The sequence below is a fragment of the Pelophylax lessonae genome (assembly GCF_965119305.1).
Source record: "Pelophylax lessonae genome assembly, chromosome: 9".
Classification (NCBI taxonomy): domain Eukaryota; kingdom Metazoa; phylum Chordata; class Amphibia; order Anura; family Ranidae; genus Pelophylax; species Pelophylax lessonae.
The window spans coordinates 113,038,721-113,061,455 of record NC_138776.1 but is presented as its reverse complement, the minus strand read 5'-3'; the positions used below and the strand labels follow the sequence as shown (position 1 = coordinate 113,061,455).

The 22,735-nt window shown below is 41.2% G+C and overlaps 1 protein-coding gene across 1 annotated transcript in view; it reads right to left on the bottom strand.

Annotated features, from left to right (window-relative positions):
* Positions 1-479: 479 nt before the first annotated feature.
* The window catches only part of CCDC6 (coiled-coil domain containing 6), a 98,049-nt gene continuing 75,793 nt past the window's right edge, over positions 480-22,735 (bottom strand). Inside the window, exons 4-9 of the mRNA XM_082268492.1 lie at positions 21,096-21,199; positions 16,647-16,807; positions 9,736-9,892; positions 6,390-6,490; positions 3,702-3,826; positions 480-1,969 (exon numbers count right to left, since the gene is read on the bottom strand). Coding sequence (XP_082124618.1) covers positions 1,781-1,969; positions 3,702-3,826; positions 6,390-6,490; positions 9,736-9,892; positions 16,647-16,807; positions 21,096-21,199 — 837 coding nt within the window. The 3' untranslated portion in view covers positions 480-1,780. The remainder of the gene's footprint in view (positions 1,970-3,701; positions 3,827-6,389; positions 6,491-9,735; positions 9,893-16,646; positions 16,808-21,095; positions 21,200-22,735) is intronic.

The following is a 22,735-nucleotide window of genomic DNA, read 5'->3' as shown; positions in this document are numbered from 1 at the left end:
AGTCAGTGCAAGGAATGCCATGCATTTCTGTACACCTAAACATACTAAAACTCATGGAGTGCCCGCTTGGTTTCCTATAAACTTTGTAAGCTATACAAGGTAGGAAAGTGCCATTCTAGTAGCACAGTAGACACCAAGCAAAAAAAAAAAAAAAAAAAAAGTGTACATCTAATGTGATCTAGGAAACATTACTGCCGAAATTTCTTAATTCACATTAATCAGTGTTTTATATAATTACAGAAAAATCATTGTTTTTGTGATGGCACTGCAACCACTTATTATAATCAAGTTCCCACTCAAAGAAAAAGATGATCCATACCAAGATAAATCACACAGGTTCACAGATTCAGGTCCATATATAAGGATAGAAGAAAAGGGAGAATCAACTAGCATGACTGCCTGGTTCAGAAGATCACCATACCTAAAATATAAAGATTGGCTGCAACTCCAGCAAACAAGAAAAACACACACTGTTCCACTGCAAAGTGAAACCAAACAATTTATTTGTGCTAAATGAAAAAAGAAAATGTACTCAGAAAATAATTCTTTATACATTGTACCGGCTTACAGTATTCTGCTAATTAAGCATTCATTAGTGCCAAGCTGTGCTATTGTTTCTGTAACCTGTCCTGCTTTTGTTGAACAATACAAAGCCACTGGCTGCACAGCCAGTACATAGCTAAAATTTACTCTTCAACTCACATGGTGTCTCCGGGTTCAATTTAAATTTGCATTTTAAAATCCTCTGCAAAATAAAATAAAAAAGAAAAAATGGTTCCATATATATTTTACATAGCTTGTAAAGCCAATTTTATACACCTAAAAAAAAAAAAAAAAAACTAAATACTGAGAGTCAGAAATGGACTTGCGGACAGTTTATGGTATAAGATCACCTAAAACTGATACAATTAAATGTTAAGATCCATTTACAATACATTCCACATATTTAAACAAAATTGCCCACATTTTTCACTACCATGTTTATTAAATCAATGAGAATTTGGTTTTTGTGACTTTGCATCAGTTATGGGCTGTGCGCAATAGACACTGAACTTGGGGTTGGGTCTATGGATAGCTAGCTAAAAATGTAAGTGATTTACAGGCACTGAAGAACTTCAAACCTACCTCCGCATAAAGCCATAAACACATCCTTACTAGCACATGATTTATACATTTAACACTGTGCTTTAATAGGCTTTTTTTTTTGCAATAAAACATGCTGTTATATCAGCTTACTGCTCTTCTATTACACAGTAAGACTGGCTCTGAGTGACTGGATTCAAAAGTTGGACGCCAATGGACCTATGTTTACAATATGCACTTTTAAAAAGTCAGATTATTTAAATGTAGTGATTTACGGTATGCATGGTATACTAGTAAACAAACTTTCAACCCATCATGCTTTAGAATGCTTAAGCAAATTCTGTGGAAACAAAAATAAAAATGATCTCCCTTTTATTACATAAACCTAAAAGCCTCAAGAGAAAAGCCTTTGAGCAGCATGATATAACATTTAGTAAGGTTGTCCCAGCCAGGGTAGTAACGTACATGTAGCGTCAGTAAACATGAAGGGGAAATTTTGTGGGAACATGAACGCTGTAAGACCCACATCACTGGCTGTATTCTGAGACAAACATTTACAACACAATTAGACAGTGAAGCCTATGTAACCTCAGTGCAAATAAAGTCAAATCTGAATATGACAGGTAAGCCTTTGGCTTTGAGTAAACTGTTCCATGTTGAGTCCAACTCAAGATGCAGAACCTGCTGAGGACATGCACTAGGGCTGAGAGGGAGGATGCACTGAATTGTGGGAAGTGGCGGACTGAGATGCGGCTGACTGGACTGCAGGTTGTGCTGGAGGAGGTGGAGGTGGCGGAGGCTGCACTGGAGTCTGGGTGTTTGGAGATGGAGGAGGAGTGGGGCGCTTAAACTTGTCAGGACTGTTGCTCCTTCGTGGCGAGGGTCTCTGAAGAGAAAAAGAAATACAAAGTATTTACTTAACATGTCACGTCAAGTTTAACATCAACACAAAAAAGGTACATTGTACTTTCCAAAATGGGTGTTTTGGAGTTCTAACTATTGTAAATGATTATGTGTATTAGATGCCTAGATAACGCAAATATTTCCTGTCAAAGGACACCTTTAGATCCCAAGCTAGTATTTTGGAGTGAGCATAATAAAAATAAAAAAAATAAATAAAGATAATGTCGTTCTATCAACACTCCAGTAGAAAAAAGGGGGGGGGGGGGCAAATATCCCAATACTCACCAACAATCCTGAGCGGACCTCTGCAGTACTTTTTTCCACCACTAGATATACTTAGTCTTCCGGGGTGAATGAAAGCCAGCATCTTTCACCCCACATTCTCTGAGCCCAAGTGGTCATGGACAGTGAAAGAAAGATGTGCTCATCCTGCCTTTTCCCATTAGTGTGCTGAGAAACAACATGCTAACTGATTATTAACTCCTGCAAGACTGCAAGAGGCTAATACTAGGTTAAATTCTGGTATTAGCATTCCTGCATGGATTGGTTTGCATTAAATTGGTGTCTTTTAGATCTGTGCCTGGAGTTCAGTTTTATATTATACTATAATTTTCTGCTCTTTACAGTTAGAGAGACCCTTTATGCTCTTTTCACATCTGTGTGCTGCAGGAATGTGTGTTTACCCATAGCACAGGAAAGCATGTTTTTCCTGAAGTGCCATTCATTCTTAATGACACTCAAAAACACCTTGGTAAAGCACGAATTACAGCGTATCACATAGCATGGTAAAATATTACCATGTGCTGTGGTGCACAGAGTTTGAAAAAGGTACAAACTTTTTTGGTGTGATTTTTTGGTGCATTGGGCAGGCCAATCAAACGCAACCCATTCAAACCTAGTCAAAAATATGTTGTTTTAACGCAACTTGCACTAATGTGCATTAATACGCATGCATTACTGCAGGGCACAGGTGTGACCCTAGCCTTCAGAGAGGACATATTTTTGTACCTCAAGTGTTACAGATCCTCTCATAAATTCAATAATGTAGAGTACATTTGCATTATAGGTTTGAACTTATGGGGGCTACCACTAGTGACCTCTACCTCTCAAAACATCCAAATATTTGTGTTCTGGCTCTCATGCTTAATACATACAGGACCCAAAACAAGTATAAAGATCAGGAGTTCTGACTGCACTCTGACATTCGTGATCTGATTGTAAGCCATAACATTTTCTTTGTTCAGTGGGTTAAAGAAAAAAAAGAAAAAGAAGACTTGATTCCCCTATCCACACATTTGAGTTGGATGGAGGAAGGCTTCTAGCTGAGCTATTGTATTCTGACAGCTGGGAGACTTCCCCGCCGTCAGAGCAGACTGATCAGCATTGTAGGTAATAGCCAGCAGTGCTGATCGATCGGCAAAACTCCAACAGTGGGTCAGTAGATGGACTTCTGTGCAACTAGTTCAGAGGGACTCTGCTAAAGCAGCCAAATTTCGATCCATCGGTCGGCTTTAGTGTTTCCAGTACCTGGTCAGCAATTACAGCTTTTGTTTTCTTCCTATAAAAACTTTTTATTATGCGTAAGAAGGTGAAAAATAGAACATTTCAAATAAATCAGCACAGTAGATACGGATGGTATTGCCGTTTCAAAAAAAGGGGAAGAAAAATATGAATGCCACTGGCATAGTGAAGGTGACAATATTTTTTTTACTTACTGTAATCCCATGGGATGAGCCCATGTGCTGCACATGTAAACCTGGAGAATTGAAGTAAGACATTCCAGCTCTAGTGAGGGAGGTTGGAGGTGTGAATCCCACAGTGTGACTTGCATAGGACAAGCCTAGGACACAAATAAGTTTTATCACATTCAGGTAGCTCAATTTTTCTAAACACAGTTTATATAATGGTGGACAATGCCAGATCAAAGAACTGACAAAAAAAAAAGTCATGTGTATAGGGATGAAAGATGCTTAATAAAGGATAGCGAACACACAAACGTCAAAAGTATTGGGACGCCTGCCTTTACACACATGAACTTTAATGGCACCCCAGTCTTAGTCCGTAGGGTTCAATATTGAGTTTACCGACCCTTTGCAGCTATAACAGCTTCAAATCTTCTAGCAAGGCTGTCCACAAGGTTTAGGCGTGTGTCTATGGGAATGTTTGACCAATCTTCGAGAAGCGCATTTGTGATGTCAGACATGAATGTTGTAGAAGGCCTGGCTTGCAATCTGCACATTAATTCATCCCAAAGGTGTTCTATCCGGTTGAAGCTAGGACTCTGTGCAGGCCAGTCAAGTTCCTCCACTCCAAACTTGCTCGTTCATGTATTTATGGACCTTGCTTTGTGCACTGGTCCACATCATTTGGGTGTAGGGGGGGGGGGGGGGGTTATGGTGTGAGGTTGTTTTTCAGGAGTTTGGCTTAGCCACTTAGTTACAGTGAAGGGAACTCTTAAGGCATCAGCATACCAAGACATTTTGAACAATTTCATGCTCCCACCTTTGTGGGAACAGTTTGGGGTTGGCCCTTCCTGTTCCAACATGACTGCACACCAGTGCACAAAGCAAGGTCCATAAAGACATGGATGTGTGAGTTTGGGTTGGAAGAACTGGCCTGCACAGAGTCCTGACCTCATAGAACCTACCTGGTTTAATGATCATGTTATCACTGTGCTTGACTGGGCAGCAAATTCGCCTGACCTAAACCCCATAGAGAATCTGGGGGGTATTGTAAAGAGGCAGATGAGACCCAACAATGCAGATAAGCTGAAGGCCGCTATCAAAGCAACCTGAGCTTCCATAACACCTCAGCAGTGCCACAGGCTGATCGCCTCCATGCCACACCACATTGATGCGGCAATTCATGCAAAAGGAGCCCTGACCAAGTATAGAGTGCATACTATACTGTACATGGACATTTTTTTTTAGTAAGTCAACATTTCTGTATTACAAATCCTTTATTTTTATTCTATTTTTCTGAAATACTGAATTTTTGGGGTTTCACTAGCTGTAAGCAATAATCATCAAAATTAAAAGAAAGAAATGCTCGAAACATATCACTCGGTGTGTAACATTTATAAAATATAGGTTTCACTTTTTGAATTGAATTACTAAAATAAATTAACTTTTTGATGATAATTTTAGGAGATTCGCCTTTGTGTGTGTATAATTATATATATATATATATATATATATATATATATATATAGCAAACACAGACAGCACATCATCATGAGGGCTGGTTACTACACCTGATCAGTTTCCCACCACTGAGTACACTGCAGCTCCATTTTTCAAGGCCTCCAAGAGACAAATGATCACAAAAATATATAAGAGAGGATGCTACTTAAGGTAACATGTTTTATCAAAATTAAAATGCGATCGTAAAAAATGATACACTGAGAAAGGGAGTTCCCTGGTTTCGGTGTTCATGCGAGACTGCAGACACCATCAGTGAAGCCCCCTGAGCACAGACTATTAAGGCCACCTGGAATATACTTATTTATTGGCTATAAGCAAAGGTCTTCATCCAGCTTTTCTCTCAATTGCGCCTTAAAGCAAGATATACAAATGGCTGTGTATAGGGGCTTTTCTTTTAAAGTGTATAAAATCTTAGCCTCCAGAAGACAGTTTGGCCATTATAATTTGAGTAGTGAGAAGCACAGGTGCAGTAGCTGGCTCCTAGGGTGAAGATGGGCCAAATAAAGCCAGGCAGCAGATTTCGAAGATATAATTAATGATATATTTGCCATTGTGTTTGATATTTTGCAGCAGAGAGCAAGAATAAAGCAAGAACTGTGGTAAATGAAAGTTTCAGCAGAAAAAGAAAACACTATTTATCTGCTACAATAACCTCTTACCAACTGTAAAATGTTTCTCTACCTATGCCTATATCTGTGGCATCACAGACTTTCATTTCCCAGGTTTCAATGCGGTTTCCTTGCACATGCCTGAAACTTTTCATGAGCAATGATTGCTGTCCAAACACTCTGATAGCTAAAGGAAAGTTTGTAGAGCCGATTGTATGTCAACCATTCCTACTCTGCACTTCTTACCAATTTCAAAAGCCAGTAAAGAAACTCCCAGTCAGCCAGATTTTTCCACCCCTTGTAAATGCTTTACTGAATACATACTACTTCTTTAGTGAATATACAGTATACTACTACAGTTAATGAGAACTTGGCACAATGCAACACGGTGTGGAAAGGCTATGACTGAAGCTCCCATTCCTTGACATGTGCAACATTCTAGTTCTGGGACACAGACTGAACAAGGATAGTTCCACTGCCTCAGATCTAAATGTGTCACATGAACTAGGGAATACATGCTTATATATAGTCTTGCCTTTCAGGTGTTTTGTGGCACGTCCTTTTACTCAGATAACTAAAGAAAGGCGATTACCAGGAGAAATGGGTCGGCTGGAACTTGGGGATGGTGTGTAGGGAATAGGACTGGATACGGTACGTGGTCTTAATCCTTGTGCAGACATTTCATTAAAATACCTGGAAAAAAAAAAAATTTAATACAGCAGCATTGTGCATAAATATAATTAATAAACAGGTGCTCATAAAGAATAGGTTTAGAGAAATACAGGGGCTGCCACTCCTGAAAATGCTAATTGCCTGGCTGTCATTCTTATTAACCTTGAATCCGTATGCACATCAGTTTTGCCTTAAAAACAAATGAGTAACGGCAGAAAAAATAAATAAAAAAAGGACCAAGTGGTCCTTAAAGTCTGCCCCATTTACATCCATCTTTTTTTACTTTAACTTGTTTGTCTAATATAGATCTAGGTTTGTCCCAAGCAGGTATGAATCCACTTACTGTTGACGGTCTCACTATCTGCTGGAAGTCTATTCCAACCATCAACAACTTTATTGGTGTGATAAAAAAAAAAAAAAATGATCAGTTTTGAATTTTCCTCCTCCTACTTTGAGGTCATGTCCCCACATTCTTGGACTTTGCTTCTTATTGAAAATAGTGCCCTCCTGTGCCCTATTCACCTGCTTGATGTATTTAAAGGTTTCAATCATGTCTCCCGTTTTCCTTTCTTTCCTGCAGAGTGTACATAGTAAGTTTCCTGAAGTCACTCCTGATGTTTTATCCCTTTAGACCTTTTCCCATTTTTGTTGCTTATCTCTGAACTCAATCTATCTCATCACTTTCTGTAAAATGTTATATCTGATCAGTGAGTTAGGCAGTCTATACACTAGTCTTTTTCCATTCAACCCCTTCAATCGATGTGGATGAGGGAATCATTCCCACTAAAGGTATTGTATTTTGACAGCAGGGTGACACCCCGCTGTCAGAATAAAATGATTAGTGCTGCCGGCTATATCCAGTGGCACTAAACGATCAGGAAAAAAAGTTAGAGACTGACAGCAGGCAAACATTTATTTCAGGAGCAAATAAATATTGCTTAAAGCATATATTCACCTTTACTAACATGTTACACACAAATACATGTTATTTAAGGTGTAACATGTACTTAAAGTGGAGTTCCACCCATTTTAATAACTTGGATTACATAGATGTATGTAATCCCCTTTAAAACTACTTTTACCAATGGAAACTTTTTTTTTTTTGCTAGGAAATACCTTATTTTTTTCTTTATTCATCCTCTCCTCACTTCTGGGTCCGGCCGCCGATCGGCGATTACGTCATTCGGCGATTCGCAAGGGCTGCTGGGATGTATCTCATGGGATGAAATCTCACATTATTACACAGGAGTAATGAGCTGTGCTCGTATGTATTAGATTGAGGCCGTGCTTCGTCCCTGCCTGGAAGGGGCGGCCTGGGCCCGAGTAGTACTCGGCTTGGCCTGCCGGCGGGAGGGAGCGCGCAGGGCTGGATTGCGACCACCCCATCTTAGGAGGAGTGTGTTTACAGGATAGAAGGGAGCCTGTGTCATCAGGGTCCGACCATCCTACGGAGGGGCCCGCATCCCCCGACAGAGGAAAAGGGGGACATACTACTCACCATACCGGAACAGGCGGGCACCAACTCGTGACAGAACCCCTCTCCACCGAGGTGGGGGGGGGGGGGGGGCTGTCGGCCAACACAGACGCCGCAACTCCGATTCAGACTGGTCGTGGGCGACCTGGCGAGGCTTTTAACTCGCGGGGCCAGTCCCCGTCCAATGGGACTATGTCGCGGCCGACCCAGCGCGGAGCTCGTAGGCCGGCTGGGGTGACCAATGGATCTCAACATCCAGCCCGTCGCCCAGATCCAGCATAATTGCTTGAAGATCTCACAGGAACAAAAACTGGAGAGAAAAAGCCAACTAAAAAAAGATTTATCTAAAAAAGCTTGCCAGGACCAGAGATCCCAGCAAGGAACTTAGGTCCTTACTCCTGACTAGGCAGAAAACAACTGACATCCTGTAGCAGGGAGAGAGAGGATATACCCTCTGGGACTGCCCCTAAGGTGTGGCCAGAACGTTTTTCCTGCCTAGTGTCCTACTCCTGTAGGGGGCAGTATAACTACTGATATTAATCAAAGAGGACTGCGTCTGTCAATGAGCGACAGAGAAAGTAGTTTTAAAGGGGATTACATACATCTAAAGTTACTAAAATGGGTGGAACTCCACTTTAACTTAGCAGGCCCTGCAAGCAATAGCCCCCTAGTCCCATTGGCACCCGCTGCTGCCAATCAGAGCCAGTGACAAAGGGAGTGGGAATTGGGGCCGAGCCTCACTGTGTGTCTTAGGGACAGAGCAAGGCTTGGGAGTGAGCACGCACAAGGCTTGCTATGGAGGCACTCTGCGGGGAGGAGGAGCCAGGAGTGGCGGCAGAGACCCGAGAAGGAGCAGGTGGGAAGGGGTTAAATACATTTAATTGTGACTAGTTTTCTTTAAGGAGATTACAAGAATGAATGTTGCTCTATACCAAACCCATGCAAAGTCCCATGTATTGGACATGTTTATTAAAATCAACAGATCGGAAACACTACAAAATCCTTTAGCTTCCCTTATATAAAACTACATTTTGTTTTTTTTTCCAAAACTTTTTTTAAACTTTATAGCAGAACTTAAGCTATTTTAGAAGAATTACTGGCAGGTAGGATTTACTACACAAAGAAACTATTATGAAACTCCTTCTGCCTGCCAACAAGGTTTCTTCTGAATATATTGTGAATGTGCAGCTCAGTGTACATTCTGAATATGCCTTGGGTGTGGAGATGAATTTATTCATGTGCATCAACCCAGGCCAACCAGTTAAGATGGCCGTAGATGCCAAACCCAGAAAATTACCCGATGGCAGTGGCAGCGATAAATGAGATTGTAGCCAACACATCGCTCAAAGAGGGGGACGGACGGATTTTGGCAAATAAATTTGCCATATTATACAAACGTGGAGTGTGTACGTTCACATTATGGCAAAAGCCATGGGCAGGGACTCAGGGACTTTAGTTTTTCTTTAAGTCAACAAAGAACCAAATGCTACCAGGAATATGACTCAATGGGGTTGATTTACTAAATCTGAGAAGAAGTTCTGAAACGAACGGAGGCTCTGAAACAAGGGGAGGCTCTGAAACAAGGGGAGGCTCTGCTGATTTCTACCATCCAATCATGTGCAAGCAAAAATGCTGTTATTTTTACTTTTCTTGCATGTGATTGGGTATTTTTTGCAAAGTGACATTTTACCTCATTTACTAAGCTCTGGAGTAACTGCCTTGCAGTGCACAGTATATTTGCCTTTAGTAAATTAACCCCAATGTATTAAACAAGGTATATCAACCACAAGACCTCTCATCATCCATTTCTAAGCTGGACTCGCTTTCTGACAGCTGTCTGCACAGGGCTTCTCGTCTCTCCATTTCTCTCTGAAGTTTTCTCTGAAGTCGCAGGTTTTCTTCCCTCATATGACGCTCTTCTTCCAAATACTGGGCCATCTTTTCTGTATCTGTACATGATAAACAGATATTAAGCTAAGGTTATTACAGTAGTATTGACATAAAACCAATTTTTTTACTCACTGTAAGATCCTTTTCTTGGTGTCCCAATTAACACTGGAAATCTTTACCTCCAGTTATACCGCCACCAACAGGAAGATTGGCAAACAAAAAACTGCAGGCCAACCCAGGATAAGCTCTACTATTAGCAATTTGCCTCAGTTTTGTAGCAAGCAGTACCATTGATTACCAGTGCAGACCCTCGGGGGGGGGGGGGGGGGTGCCACTAGATCCACCAGGGATGCCCACTATGACCCCAGGGATGCCCACTATGACCCCAGGGAGCCCCCCATTGCCCTCCCCATCAGTGATGCCCACCAGTGTCCTCCCTATCAGTGCTGCCCACAAGTGCCTATCATTGCCATCCTTTAGTGTCGCCCACCTGTGCCCATTATTGCCCACCAGTGCCGCCTATCAGTGCCCATTAGTGCCCACCAGTGCCGCCTATCAGTGCCCATCAGTGCCACCTATCAGTGCCCATCAGTGCTACCTATCAGTGCCACCCCATCAGTGCCACCCCATCAGTGCCACCCCATCAGTGCCACCCCATCAGTGCCACCCCATCAGTGCCACCCCATCAGTGCCACCCCATCAGTGCCACCCCATCAGTGCCACCCCATCAGTGCCACCCCATCAGTGCAGTCTCATCAGTGCAGTCTCATCAGTGCAGTCTCATCAGTGCAGTCTCATCAGTGCAGTCTCATCAGTGCAGTCTCATCAGTGCAGTCTCATCAGTGCAGGAAAAAACTTATTTACAAAATTGTATAACAAACAAAAAAACTTTTTTTTTTTTTTTTCAAACTTTTCGGTCTTTTTTTATTTGTTTAGCAAAAAGTAAAAAATCGCACAGGTGATCAAATACCACCAAAAGAAAGCTCTATTTGTGGGGGGAAAATGACATAAATTTGGTGTAGGTACAGTGTTGCATGACCGCGCAATTGTCATTCAAAATGCAACAGCGCTAAAAGGGGAAAATTGGCCTGGGCAGGAAGGGAGGGAAGTGCCCTGTATTAAAGTGGTTAAAGTCGTAAACATTTTAAAAAAATGCACTCACTGCAGCAACAACTTCTCACATCTATGGATTGCCAGGCCTACTCCTCTAATGACAGTCTTGCCCCAAGATTTCAAAAGAGGACACATCACCCCCCAGAAGGCTATCAACCACAAACTTCCAAGAAGGATGAATCATTCCAGTGATTAAGCCTTAGCAGATAAATGGACCATGTGCCAAGATTGATCATTGCTTTAAGGAACAGGGCAACTAATTAGCTGTGAAAAAAACAGAGCTGATCCATGAATCCACAATTTTATTAGTGCAAAAAGGATAACCTTTCTTATCTCTTGGAAATGCCAGAAAACAAAGTACACAAGGACATGAGCAAGATGAAATGCTGCAGATAAAATCATCAAGAGGCATTCATCATGAACAAAGCCATGTCCAGATAGGGGTTTGTTGGTTTTAGCACAGATGAATGATGACACTATCAGCTAATCTCCTTCAAAAATCTCTAGCCAGTGCGAAAAATAATATTCATATAAAAGTTAATGAAAAAGAATGGGAACTCACTCCAAAAATCAATCAATATCTAGGTAATGGGCAGGTAGAGGACAAAGCTCATTGTAAACTGTTGGATCATTGCACATTATAAATGTAATTTTTGCACAGCAGTAAAAAAATAAAGCTTTTGCAGGGGGTGGAAATATACCAACCAAGACCCTCCACCCCCTAAATCCCAATCAGATTTTACTCTTTTCCCTTTCCTCAAACACAGCTGCTCCCTTTGTATCCTACCTTTTCCCCTTACTTTCTCTCATCCCCTTTCCTTTCAATGGAATCTCTGCAGCATAAACCCAGGTCAGCTCTCTCAAGGTCTTGAATAAAAATGTTATCTTTTAAAGATAAATAAATATCCCAGTAAAAACGAAAAATTATATTTGCTGACCTCCTTACAGGTTGCTTTTCTTCCATTTACTTGGCGTAACATCATATTGTACCAAAAAAGTGTCATATATTGCGTTTGTGAACTTAAATTCATTAAGTCATTGCGCATTGGGGGAGCACGGAAGGTGTGGTGAAGACTATTTATCCTTTAAGAACACTGGTGCCTGTTAATCAAGAAGACTGCACTGCACATGCTTTTCCTACATAAAGATTGGACATTTTTACTCTGAACACTATGAACAATTTATGATATGTGGACAGATCATTAATATTATGGATTAATAACATGCTATTAGATAGTATGTTTAAGCGCCGCTGAATGTGCTTCATGCTTGAGTGTGACCTGAACACTGATTTGCATTGTTAACATTTATATATTGTGCAAATACCGTATTAAATGATGCAACATCCACCGTTTTATTTTCTAAAGCCTCTTTTTTTTTTTTTTTTTTTTTTTAAGCAAAGCAGATTTTTGTACAGCGCTTTAAAAAAGTATTCATACCCCTTGAAATTTTCCACATTTTTTCATGTTACAACCAAAAAGGTAAAAGTATTATGGGGATTTTGTGTGATAGGCAAACAAAACAGAATTGTAAAGTGGAAGGAAAATGATAAACGGTTTTCAAAATTTTTAATAGAAAAATATCTGAAAAGTGTGGCGTGTGTATTTGTATTCAGCCCCCTTTACTCTGATATCCCTAACTAAAATCTAGTGGAACCAATTGTCTTCAGAAGTTATCTAATTAGTAAATAGAATGCACCTGTGTGTAATTTAATCTCAGTATAAATACAGCGGTTCTATGAAGCCCTCAGGTTTGTTAAAGAACCTTTGGGAACAAACCGCATCATAATGCCTCATGCACACAGGGCGTTTAAAAAAAACGAGCTGCAAACCCAGTTCTGTCGCCAGGAAAAAGCAGCTGTAAAAAACGCGCTTTTAGAAGCATCTTGCATTGGCTTTTAGCCACGTTTAGCAGAGTTAGCGTTTAGCAGCCTTTCTCTGCCCTTTTCTATTTTCTACTCTCAAATCCAACTACTACAGCTTAAAAATGCTTGACATGGCTTAACGCTGTAGACAGCGTTTAGGCGCATCAGGCGTTTTTACAGCCTAACACTGTTGTGTTTTGCACGTGTATTTTATGTAACAATAAAAACGTGGTATTGTGTATCAATTTTACCAGCTGTTACACGTCTCATTTTAAACTCCCAACGTTCCCTTCTCTTAGCATCAGAGAGAAATAACAGGGACGCCCAAGGACTCACCCTACCAATCGGAGGAGCGCAGAGAATTCGGACCCAGCATCACCATGGACGCCATCCCTGTTCATATGTCCCAGGCACAGGAAGAGGAAACTGAGGATGAACAGGAGGAGCTTTGGCATCCCCACGAGGCTTCGGTCGTCTCCAGCGTCTCCCAGACTAAGGGAAAACGCCCCCCACAACATCGGGCTACACAAACCTGGCTGCCAACTGGAGACCAGCCAGACTAAGAGAAAAAAGCCCCTGTGACATCACTGGGCTAAACAAACATGGCCGCCAACCAACGACCAGCCAGACTAAGGGGAAAATGGCTGCCATCAGCTACAGCATTGCAAGGATCTTGCCTGTGCCCTCTGCAATGCTGACCCACAGCAAGGGGACCCCCTCCTGAAGGTAGGACAAAACGATAGGAGAGACTACTCTGGCGCCTTCCATCCTTGTCTTCTCCCAGGTCTCTCCATCCTGTATGGCTGAGATGTATCAGCAGGGTCCATTGGCTCCTGCTGCTGTCAGTCAGTGAGGCAGGAGCGGGGCTAAGCCATGCTTCTCTGTGTCTTATGAATGCAGAGAGCTGGCTCAGGAGCGAGCATGCCCCCACAACAAGCGGCTTGCTATGGAGGCACTCAGCAAGGGGGAGGGGCCCAGAGAAGAGAAGGATCTGAGCTGCACAGAGGCAGTAAGTACGACGTTTGTTATTTTTTTGTAATAATTGTTCCTTTACAATCACTTTAAACTTTTATATGAACGCTATTCCTGAACACTCACCTTACATAGGTTAGAAAGTGCATACATCTTTTTATCAGAGGCAATTTGATTAACATGAAAACCATACATAAACATTAGAAACCATTAAATCACATTTAATTATTTACTCAAATTGATCCAGATATTCAGAAAATGAATCACCTCAATCGGTTGGGGTATACTGTATGCCCATGAGGGAAGCAAGAGTCAACTCAAAAACTGGTCAAATGGATAAGGTCATGTTAGTCTACCCCTTTGGCCAGGCTGTGCATTACAGTTTATTAGATCCCTTTACCATCTATGAAGGAACTAGGCAGGTTCACCCCTTATCTTCGTTTTTAATCATCTCGACCCTTCAACCGCTACTTCTCTCTATCAGGGAAAACTCGGATATCAAGGGAATCCACTTTAGCCCACACCATCATAAGATTGCTGCTTTTGCTAATGACTTTTTTGTTCTGCTCTATTTCTGTCCAAAGGCTCATTGTCAGAATTCCAGAAATATGGAGATGTTTCCAACTTTATTAAGAGAGAGAAACCCAAGCCTTAAATCCCTTCCATGTTTAATACTTGCTAGGCTTAAAATCCCCTCATTATAGACTGATTTAGAAATGATAACTTTTGGATCCCCCGGGAGCAGACTTTTTATTCTCCTGTTGGTTCTGACTTGGTGCCTCCAATCTGTCCAACAACTGGTTAAAACCTCACCCAACAGTAGGCTCCCCACTTAGAATATTCAAAACCCTTTGGGTAGTTTTCCAACAGACTTTTTTTTACATTTTAATTACATCATAACTTCATTCCATTTAAACTTTACAAGAAATATTATGCATTTTGTTTATATTCCTGCCATTGTTATTTATATCTCTGTCTTAACTGTGATCCAATATACAATGCTCACAAATTTTTCTCTTTTCTATTTATTAAAATTGATTTAAATGACCTTAAAAAAAAAAAAAAAAAAAAAAAAAAAAAAAACACTAGTATACTTCCTATAAATTTTGAAGAGCACCTCAAAGAAATGGGCACAGCTGAGCAGTTTTAGGTAGAAAGAAAACCACTTAGGTCACATGTTACAGCAGCATAACCTATTCTGTTCTGTATTTGCAGTGCTGTAGATTATTAGGATGCAATGGAGAGGGTGGGCATTAAGAAGGTTGCAGGGTAACAGGTTGTGGGTTATTATCTCTTGTTTCATTAGAAAGGTCAGATACAATGTTACGGTTTAACCACTTAAGCCCCAGCCCTATTTCGGACACTTTTTGTTTACAAGTTAAAACCAGTATTTTTTCCTAGATAACTACTTAGAACCCCCAAACATTATATATATTTTTTTAGCAAAGACTCTGGAGAATAAAATGTCGGTCATTGCAATATTTTTTGTCATGCGGTATTTGCGCAGTGGTCTTTAAAACGCCCTTTTTGTGGAAACATTTTGAAAAATCACATTTCACTGCATTTAAAAAATACTTAACAGTAAAGTTAGCCCATTTTTTTGAATATTGTGAAAGATGATGTCACGCCGAGTAAATAGATACCCAACATGTTACAGTTTAAAATTGCGCCCCCCCGTGGGATGGCGACAAACTACGGTCAATAGAGATCTCAATAGGCGACGCTTTAAATTTTTTTTAACGGTTACCAGTTTTGAGTTAGAGTGTAGCTCTTTTTCTTAAATTATTGCCCACGCTCTGGCGATCGCTGCGATACCTCACATGTGTGGTTTGAACAGCGATTTCATTCGCGGCTCGACTTCCGTATACGTTTTTTTTGTGCGCGAGCTAACGGTTACGGGGGCGGCTAAAATTTTTTTTTTTTTCCTATTTATTTTTTATTTTACTTTATTACAGGTTTTTTTAAAAAAAAAAAAAATCTGATCACTTTTATTGCTGTCACAAGCAATGTAAACATCCCTTGTGACACCAATATGTAGTGACAGGTACTCTTTATGGAGAGATTGAGGGTCTAAAAGACCCTAGACCCCTCTCCACTACACTTCCATGCATGCAAAACGCCAAAAACGGCATTTTTGCATACAGCCATTTTTTAAATTTGCCGCCTTTTGCAGCACAGTAACCTGGAAGTGACGTCATGGACGCCGCCTCCGTGTTACGTCATCGGAGACCCGATCAAAGCCGTTTACGGCATTCATCGGGACTCCATCCAGCCGGCGGACGTGCCGGCTGGGTGCTCGGGGCTCCCGGTGGGACAGGAGCCCCGAGCAAAGTCACGGAAGGCGGCGGGAGGGGGGGACGACGACACGTCCCCTCCCGCTCACCCGGGTAACGATCGAGCGGCTCCCGAGCCGCATTGGTCATTACCGACGGAAAGCCGACCATTGACACTAAACCACGGTACTGGGATGGTGTCTCTAGCTAGAGGCATCATCCCGGTATACTACCGCAAAGTTTACCGACGTAAATATACGTTAGTATGCGGTAAGTGGTTAACACTGCTGTATGATAACCACTGGGTAATGTAATGATATATTTGGTTTTAGAAAATTTGTATTTTATTTTATTTTGCTCTGTAACTCACAACTCGCTCTAATTTAATTTTTTATACCTGACCAATAATCAGTTTGACTACTTGTGTTTTTGTATATTGAGTTATCATTAAAATATTGAAAGCGAAAAGGCTGGATACAGCTGGTAACATGTAGTGATTCCAACAGTTTCTAACATAAAAACAATATTCTGCTCTATAAACAGGCTGGAGTTTACCAGAAGCGAAGGGCATGTATAGAGAGGTTCACTTACGCTGTAACTGAGCAGCCCTTAGTTGCTTCTTTAGCCTCTCTACTTCATTCTTTAGAAATCGTATATGTCTCATCATGTTTTCCGGAGAGTCTATTTCCATTGATATGTCTCGAGGTGATGGTGGGGCAGACACAGGTTGGTCTAATTTCTCCTGTAAAATTCTAAAAAGAGAAGTTGCTGCCATGAAATTTGACTTTCAAGGTTTACACATCCAGTAATGGGTCAGGCACTGTAAATAAATATTTATCTAAGAGAATGCATTTTCTGGTACGAACTTTTTTTTTTTACTCCCTTTTATGTATGTAAATGAAGCGACCACATTTAGTTTTAAATTACCCATTAAGGCTTAGTAATGACCTACTGGCTTCAATACTTCCATCCCAACCGGGTGAACACCGTGATTATTGCTAGTAGATATAATACCCACTAGCAACAATTACATGTAAAAAATGACAAGGCTGGTTGCACCTAAGTTGATTGATCAAACAACCAGGAGTACATTTAGCCTGTCCATACATGGTTCGAGATTCAAACCCTTGATGGCCAGCTTAAAACAGTGATCAGTGCTAATACTATACACTGTACTGACACTGGCTGGGAAGGGGTTAACATCTAGGGTGATCAAAGGGTTAACTGTGTGCCTAACAAGTGTTAATGTGTTTAGCTTTTTACAAAATATCTGTTTCCTCTGTACAGATCATACAATACAGGGCTCTGGGCTGTGATTGGACACAGGATCAGCAGATCCCAGCCATGAATCATCTGCCGGGACCTGCTGGGAAAGTCCCACTATGTCTAATCCCAGCGGGTATCGGCACGGGGGTGGTCATTCGCGCGTCCTACACCTGTACGGGCCACCCGTCTGCAGTACATTGCTGGAAGAGGTTAACCCCTTTAGTACCACTGTACATTTATGGTGGTGCACATTTCTACGACACTTCAGAAATCCCCCTTGAGTGGCCAGCACACGTGTTAATGGCTGTATACAGAGGTGATCCGAGCAGATCTGCACATCATGATTAGGTGGATCAGCCCCCCCCCCCCCCCCCAAACTGTTACTTCTCCTCCCCTCCTGTAGATCTGATCTACATCCCGCCTCAGAATGTGACCTGTACATTAACTCTTCACCATACAACTCCCTCATCTCCATCTGTCCACTTTGTATGACCTGTACTTTCAATAATGCACTGTATCAAGTGCACTATTACCAACCTACATTGTTAAACCACTTAAAAATACCAGCATGTTTCTTTATTTTCAAAGAAAAAAACGTAGCAAATAATGAGATCTTGAGCTTTCTACTTTTCAAAAAAGTAATTTTCCAGGTGTTTTTGCTTTCCTAACCATTTTTTAAAAGTTTTAAAAACAAAAAAGAAATATTTTTTTCCCCTTTATAGATTAAAAAACAAAAACAAACCATAATTAGCAAACACCACCAAAATAAAGCATTGTCTCAAATTGTATAAAATGAATGTGGGTTTGCTATTTAAAGTGGAGTTACAGACGGGGGGGAAACAATTATAAGCCAAATACTGTAGCTGCTGACTTTTATTACATATTATATAAGCAGACCAGTCCATCGGCTCCGGGCGCAGGCATCCTTGCGGCTTCACAGCCTGTTTACTATTGCGCAAGCGTGAGTCGCCATTTTCAATGGTCCTGCTGTCTTATGGGACCTGTGTGGGTCTCCCAGAAGGCAGCAGGGGGAGGGAGGAGGGGCCACAAATGACATAGGTCGACGCGGCGCCCTTACCTGGAAGTGGGAGCTGGTACCTGTTTTTGACAGGTATCTGCTCCCCCGAAAGGTGCCAAATGTGGCAATGGAAAGGGGGAGGAAGCAGTAAAGTGGACCTTACATATTTGGGTGGAACTCTGCTTTAAGTCAGGGCAAATTCTGACTGACGTTTCTCCCATACACGTTAAAATCACCCCTTTCTTTTTACTTAAAACACCCAAACATTATATACTTTCTGAAAACAGAGGCCCCGAAGAATAAAATAGTGGTTGTTGCAAATTTTCAGGAAAAAATACTTTATATTTGACAAAAAAAAAAAAAAGAGTATTATATTATCTGTGTGCACTAAAATGTAAAGGATGATGTTGTGCCAAGTAAATAGATACCAAACGTGGAATAATGTAAAATTTTGTATGCCCATGAAATGGCGACAAACTACAGTACCTAAAAATCTCAGTAGGCAATGCTTTAACAGCCTTTACAGGTTCCCAGTTTAGAGTTAGCTCTAAAATTACTGCTTCCACCTGGACATCTGTGTGCATACCTCACGTGTGATGCAATTATCATTTACATATGCACGCAGGACCTATGCAAGTGTAATTTTTTTTTTTTTTATCAACTTTATTGCTATCACAAGGGATGAACAACTCCCTTGTGATAGCATGGGGATTGACAGGTACTCCTTAACCACTTTACCTCCGGAGGATTTTCCTGCTTTAAGTCCAGGCCACTTTTTGCAACTTGGCACTGTGCGACTAACTGACAATTGCACGGTCATGCAACGCCGTACCCAAACTAAATTTACGTCCTTTTTTTCCCCACAAACAGAGCTTTCTTTTTGTGGTATTTGATCACCTCTGCGCTTTTCATTTTTTGCGATATTAATAAAAAAAGCGACAATTTTGAAAAAAAAATATTTTTCTACTTTGACAGTTAAAAAATATCCAATATATTACATTTTTGTCATATATTTAGGTCAAAATGTATTTAGCTACATATCTGACAAAAAAATTCTCAATGAGCGTATTTTTAATCGCTTTAAGACCGGAAGATTTTACCCCATTCCTGACCAGGCCATATTTTGCGATTTGGCACTGCGTTACTTTAACGGACAATTGCGCGGTCGTGTGCGACGCTGTACCCAAATTAAATTGATGTCCTTTTTTTCCCCCCACAAACCGAGCTTTCTTTTGGTGGAATTTGATCACCTGTACGATTTTTACTTTTTGCGCTATAAACAAAAAAAGAGCGACGATTTTGAAAAAATAACAATATTTTTCACATTTTTCTATATGAAATTCCCCCCAAAAAAAATGTAAAAATCAAAAGTTTTTAACATTTTAGGCCGATTTGTTTTCTGCTACATAGGTTTGGTAAAAAAAAAAAAAAATTGCAATAAGCGTATTTTGATTAGTTTGCGCAAAAGTTATCGCAGCTACTAACTACGGGAAAGTCGGGAAATGTCATTTTTATTGTTTTTTTTAACGAGTAATGGCGGCGATCTGCAATTTTTTCTGCGGGACTGCGACATTGCGGCGGACAGATCGGACCCTTGACTGACATTTTTGACACTTTTGGGGGGGACCAGTGACATTACTACAGTAATCAGTGCTATAAATATGCACTATTCATGTAATGACACTGGCAGGGAAGGGGTTAACTATTGGTGATCAAGGGGTTAAATGTATGCCTGGTGCTTACTGACGTGTGTGGGGGGAGGGGATTGTGTGACACAGGCACAGATCGCAGGTTCAGCTATGCTCAATCCTGTAATCTGTCCCTGCCTGTCACATAGGAGATCCGCCCTCTTTGTTTACACAAGCTGGCGGATTTCCTCAATCGATCCCCGACGATTGGGGAAGAGTGGCGATGATCACCGCCTCTCCTCCCCTGGCCCGACTCCCGCTATGTCTGAATACAGCGGGAGCGAGCCTCCGGCGAAGCGCGCACCGCCCACAAGGGGAGGAGTCCAGCGACATAGGTCTACAGGTTTTGTTTCATCATGCAGGGGGGTGGGGGGGGTTTTGGAGGTAGGGGAATGGATGTTCCTTATTCTCTTCTGTCTGCAGCCGGTCTGATTGTTTAAAGTGACCCCAGGCTCCCCTATAGCACTTGAGCACCTGGGAATGGCAGTGGTGGGAGGGGAAGGGCTCTTCCACCCCCTGTAAAATTGATCAGGTGGCTGAAGAGCTGCTCTGATCACTTTTACAGTAAACTCCACCGCCGGCTGCAAATTGTGATATCAGGATCATGGCTGCAGTTGCAGTACATCCTAAGGACGGGAAGTGGTTAATGATTAAGTAGTTTTCACACTATTACAACACTAAAAAACTGAAAAATGGCCTTGTGAACATATTACGGGCTGGTACTCAAGTGGTTAATGAAACAATCGATTTGGTGCACCAATATACATAGTAAGGCTGGCCATACACTATACAATTTTCTTATTCAACTTTCCTTTAGATTTACCAAAACCATATAATAGGAGATCAAACCTAAACACTTTCAATTTGTATGCAATCAGGCAGGCCCTTGCCTTACATAATTGAAGGTAAATCTAAAGGAAATTGAATAGGAAAATTGTATAGTGTATGGCCAGCCTAAGGAAACTAATGATGTCTGCTTGTCATTTCTTTACTGGTCACTTTAATAAACTTATAATTGAAAGGGGTTAGCTCATGTTTTTAGACATTGTAGAGATGTAGCACACCAACCTTTTCTCAGCTTCAAGTTTGTCCATCCTTTTCCACAGACGATTTACAAGTGCCTCTTGCTCTTGTTCCAATGTATTTTCAAGGTCGATTTTTTCACGCCTTAGCTGAGTGCATAAAAAGATTTGTTAGAAAATGAACATACACAGAGCTGCTGAGAATGGAACAAGATTAACCAGGTGTTAAGCTTCAGTAAACAAACTGACACAAGAAAAGAAAAGCCTTCAAAACCAACTCTAGGCAGAATTTTAGCTTTAAATAGAGTGGGAAAATGTTAGAAATTATTTTGCAGTGCTGTTTGTATCGTCACTGAGCTACTTTCCCATTGCTTTCTATCTACCTAAGAAAAAAAATAAAATAGTCGTGAAAAGGGATTCTAGCCAGTGAGGGGGTATGCACAATATTCAGATTGTGTAAGGGTTAGGACTGCCTTCAGGGATTTATTTCTCCATGTACTATTTGGGAAGATTGCCCAAGTGATGGGTGTCAGAGAACAGGAAGGGAAGAGAAATCTCTCAAAGATAATCTATTTTTTTCATAAAAATATAGAAAATTATTTTAATTCAAAACTCCAAACTGCTAAAATGGTTGAAATCCAAAATGTGCTTACTTTTACACCTTCCAATGTATTTGTAATTCTGTGCAACCAAGCTTGCTAGATGCACAACCAAACCGTTGTTTGGTGTCAGTCAGCCGCTCTCCGCTCTGCCCCCTCCTTGCTCACTGTCGCGCTGGGCTGTGGAGGGCCGGGAAGCGGCCGGCTCATGCTCTCAGTGGCTCGCTGAGAGGCTGAGCCGGGTGTCAGTCCAGGCACCTGGCATTTAGCCCCACTTTCTGCTGAAAACAGGTCACAGGAGTGCAAAACGAATTACACTCCTGTGATCCATAAGGGATGTACAGCCAAACAAGCTTTAGCTGTACATCTCCATTAATGGGTCATAGTAAGAAACAACAACCTATTGCTGAAATTTATTTAGTGATTCTTGTGCCTACTTTTGGCTGCAGAACTCATCACCAGAGGATTCAATGCCTCACAGGAGTAAGCCGTTGTTAAGCAAGAGACTATTACTCCCCTGAGAATGTCAGACAGCGGCTAAGCAGTCTTCTATGGATACAAAAAGTACTCTTCCATCACAACACTGAGCCACTGAGCCAAGAAAACCTGTACTAAGAGAAATAATGTGGTTGCCATTGGTGACCTCCCCTTCTGAAAAGGTTGATTGCCAAGAAGTCTTGAACACCCATAAGGCTTATATACCCAAAACCACAGATGAGGAATAAGTGTGCAGATCATTAGTTTTGGCTTCAGTTGTTAATGCTTTAAGGTTTAACAATAAAAGACTTGATACCAAGCATGGCAACTAGCATTTTCAGGACGTCAGTAATGGAAGGTTAATGTTAAAACCTACATTACGTTAAAATTTTATGTGTAACATTAATATTCAGGATTAGATCCAAGCAATTTACTGAAAGATTCTATCACTGGGGGAATGGGGGCAAACAGCTGCAAGAAAATGCGTAGGCATGTTCCACTAGTGCTGAAGCTTACCATCTTATTTCTATTCACCAGTAAGGCTGCTAATCATTGTGATGGGTCAAAAGGAATTTGAAGGCAGGGCTCAGTAACAAGCTTCAAAATTACC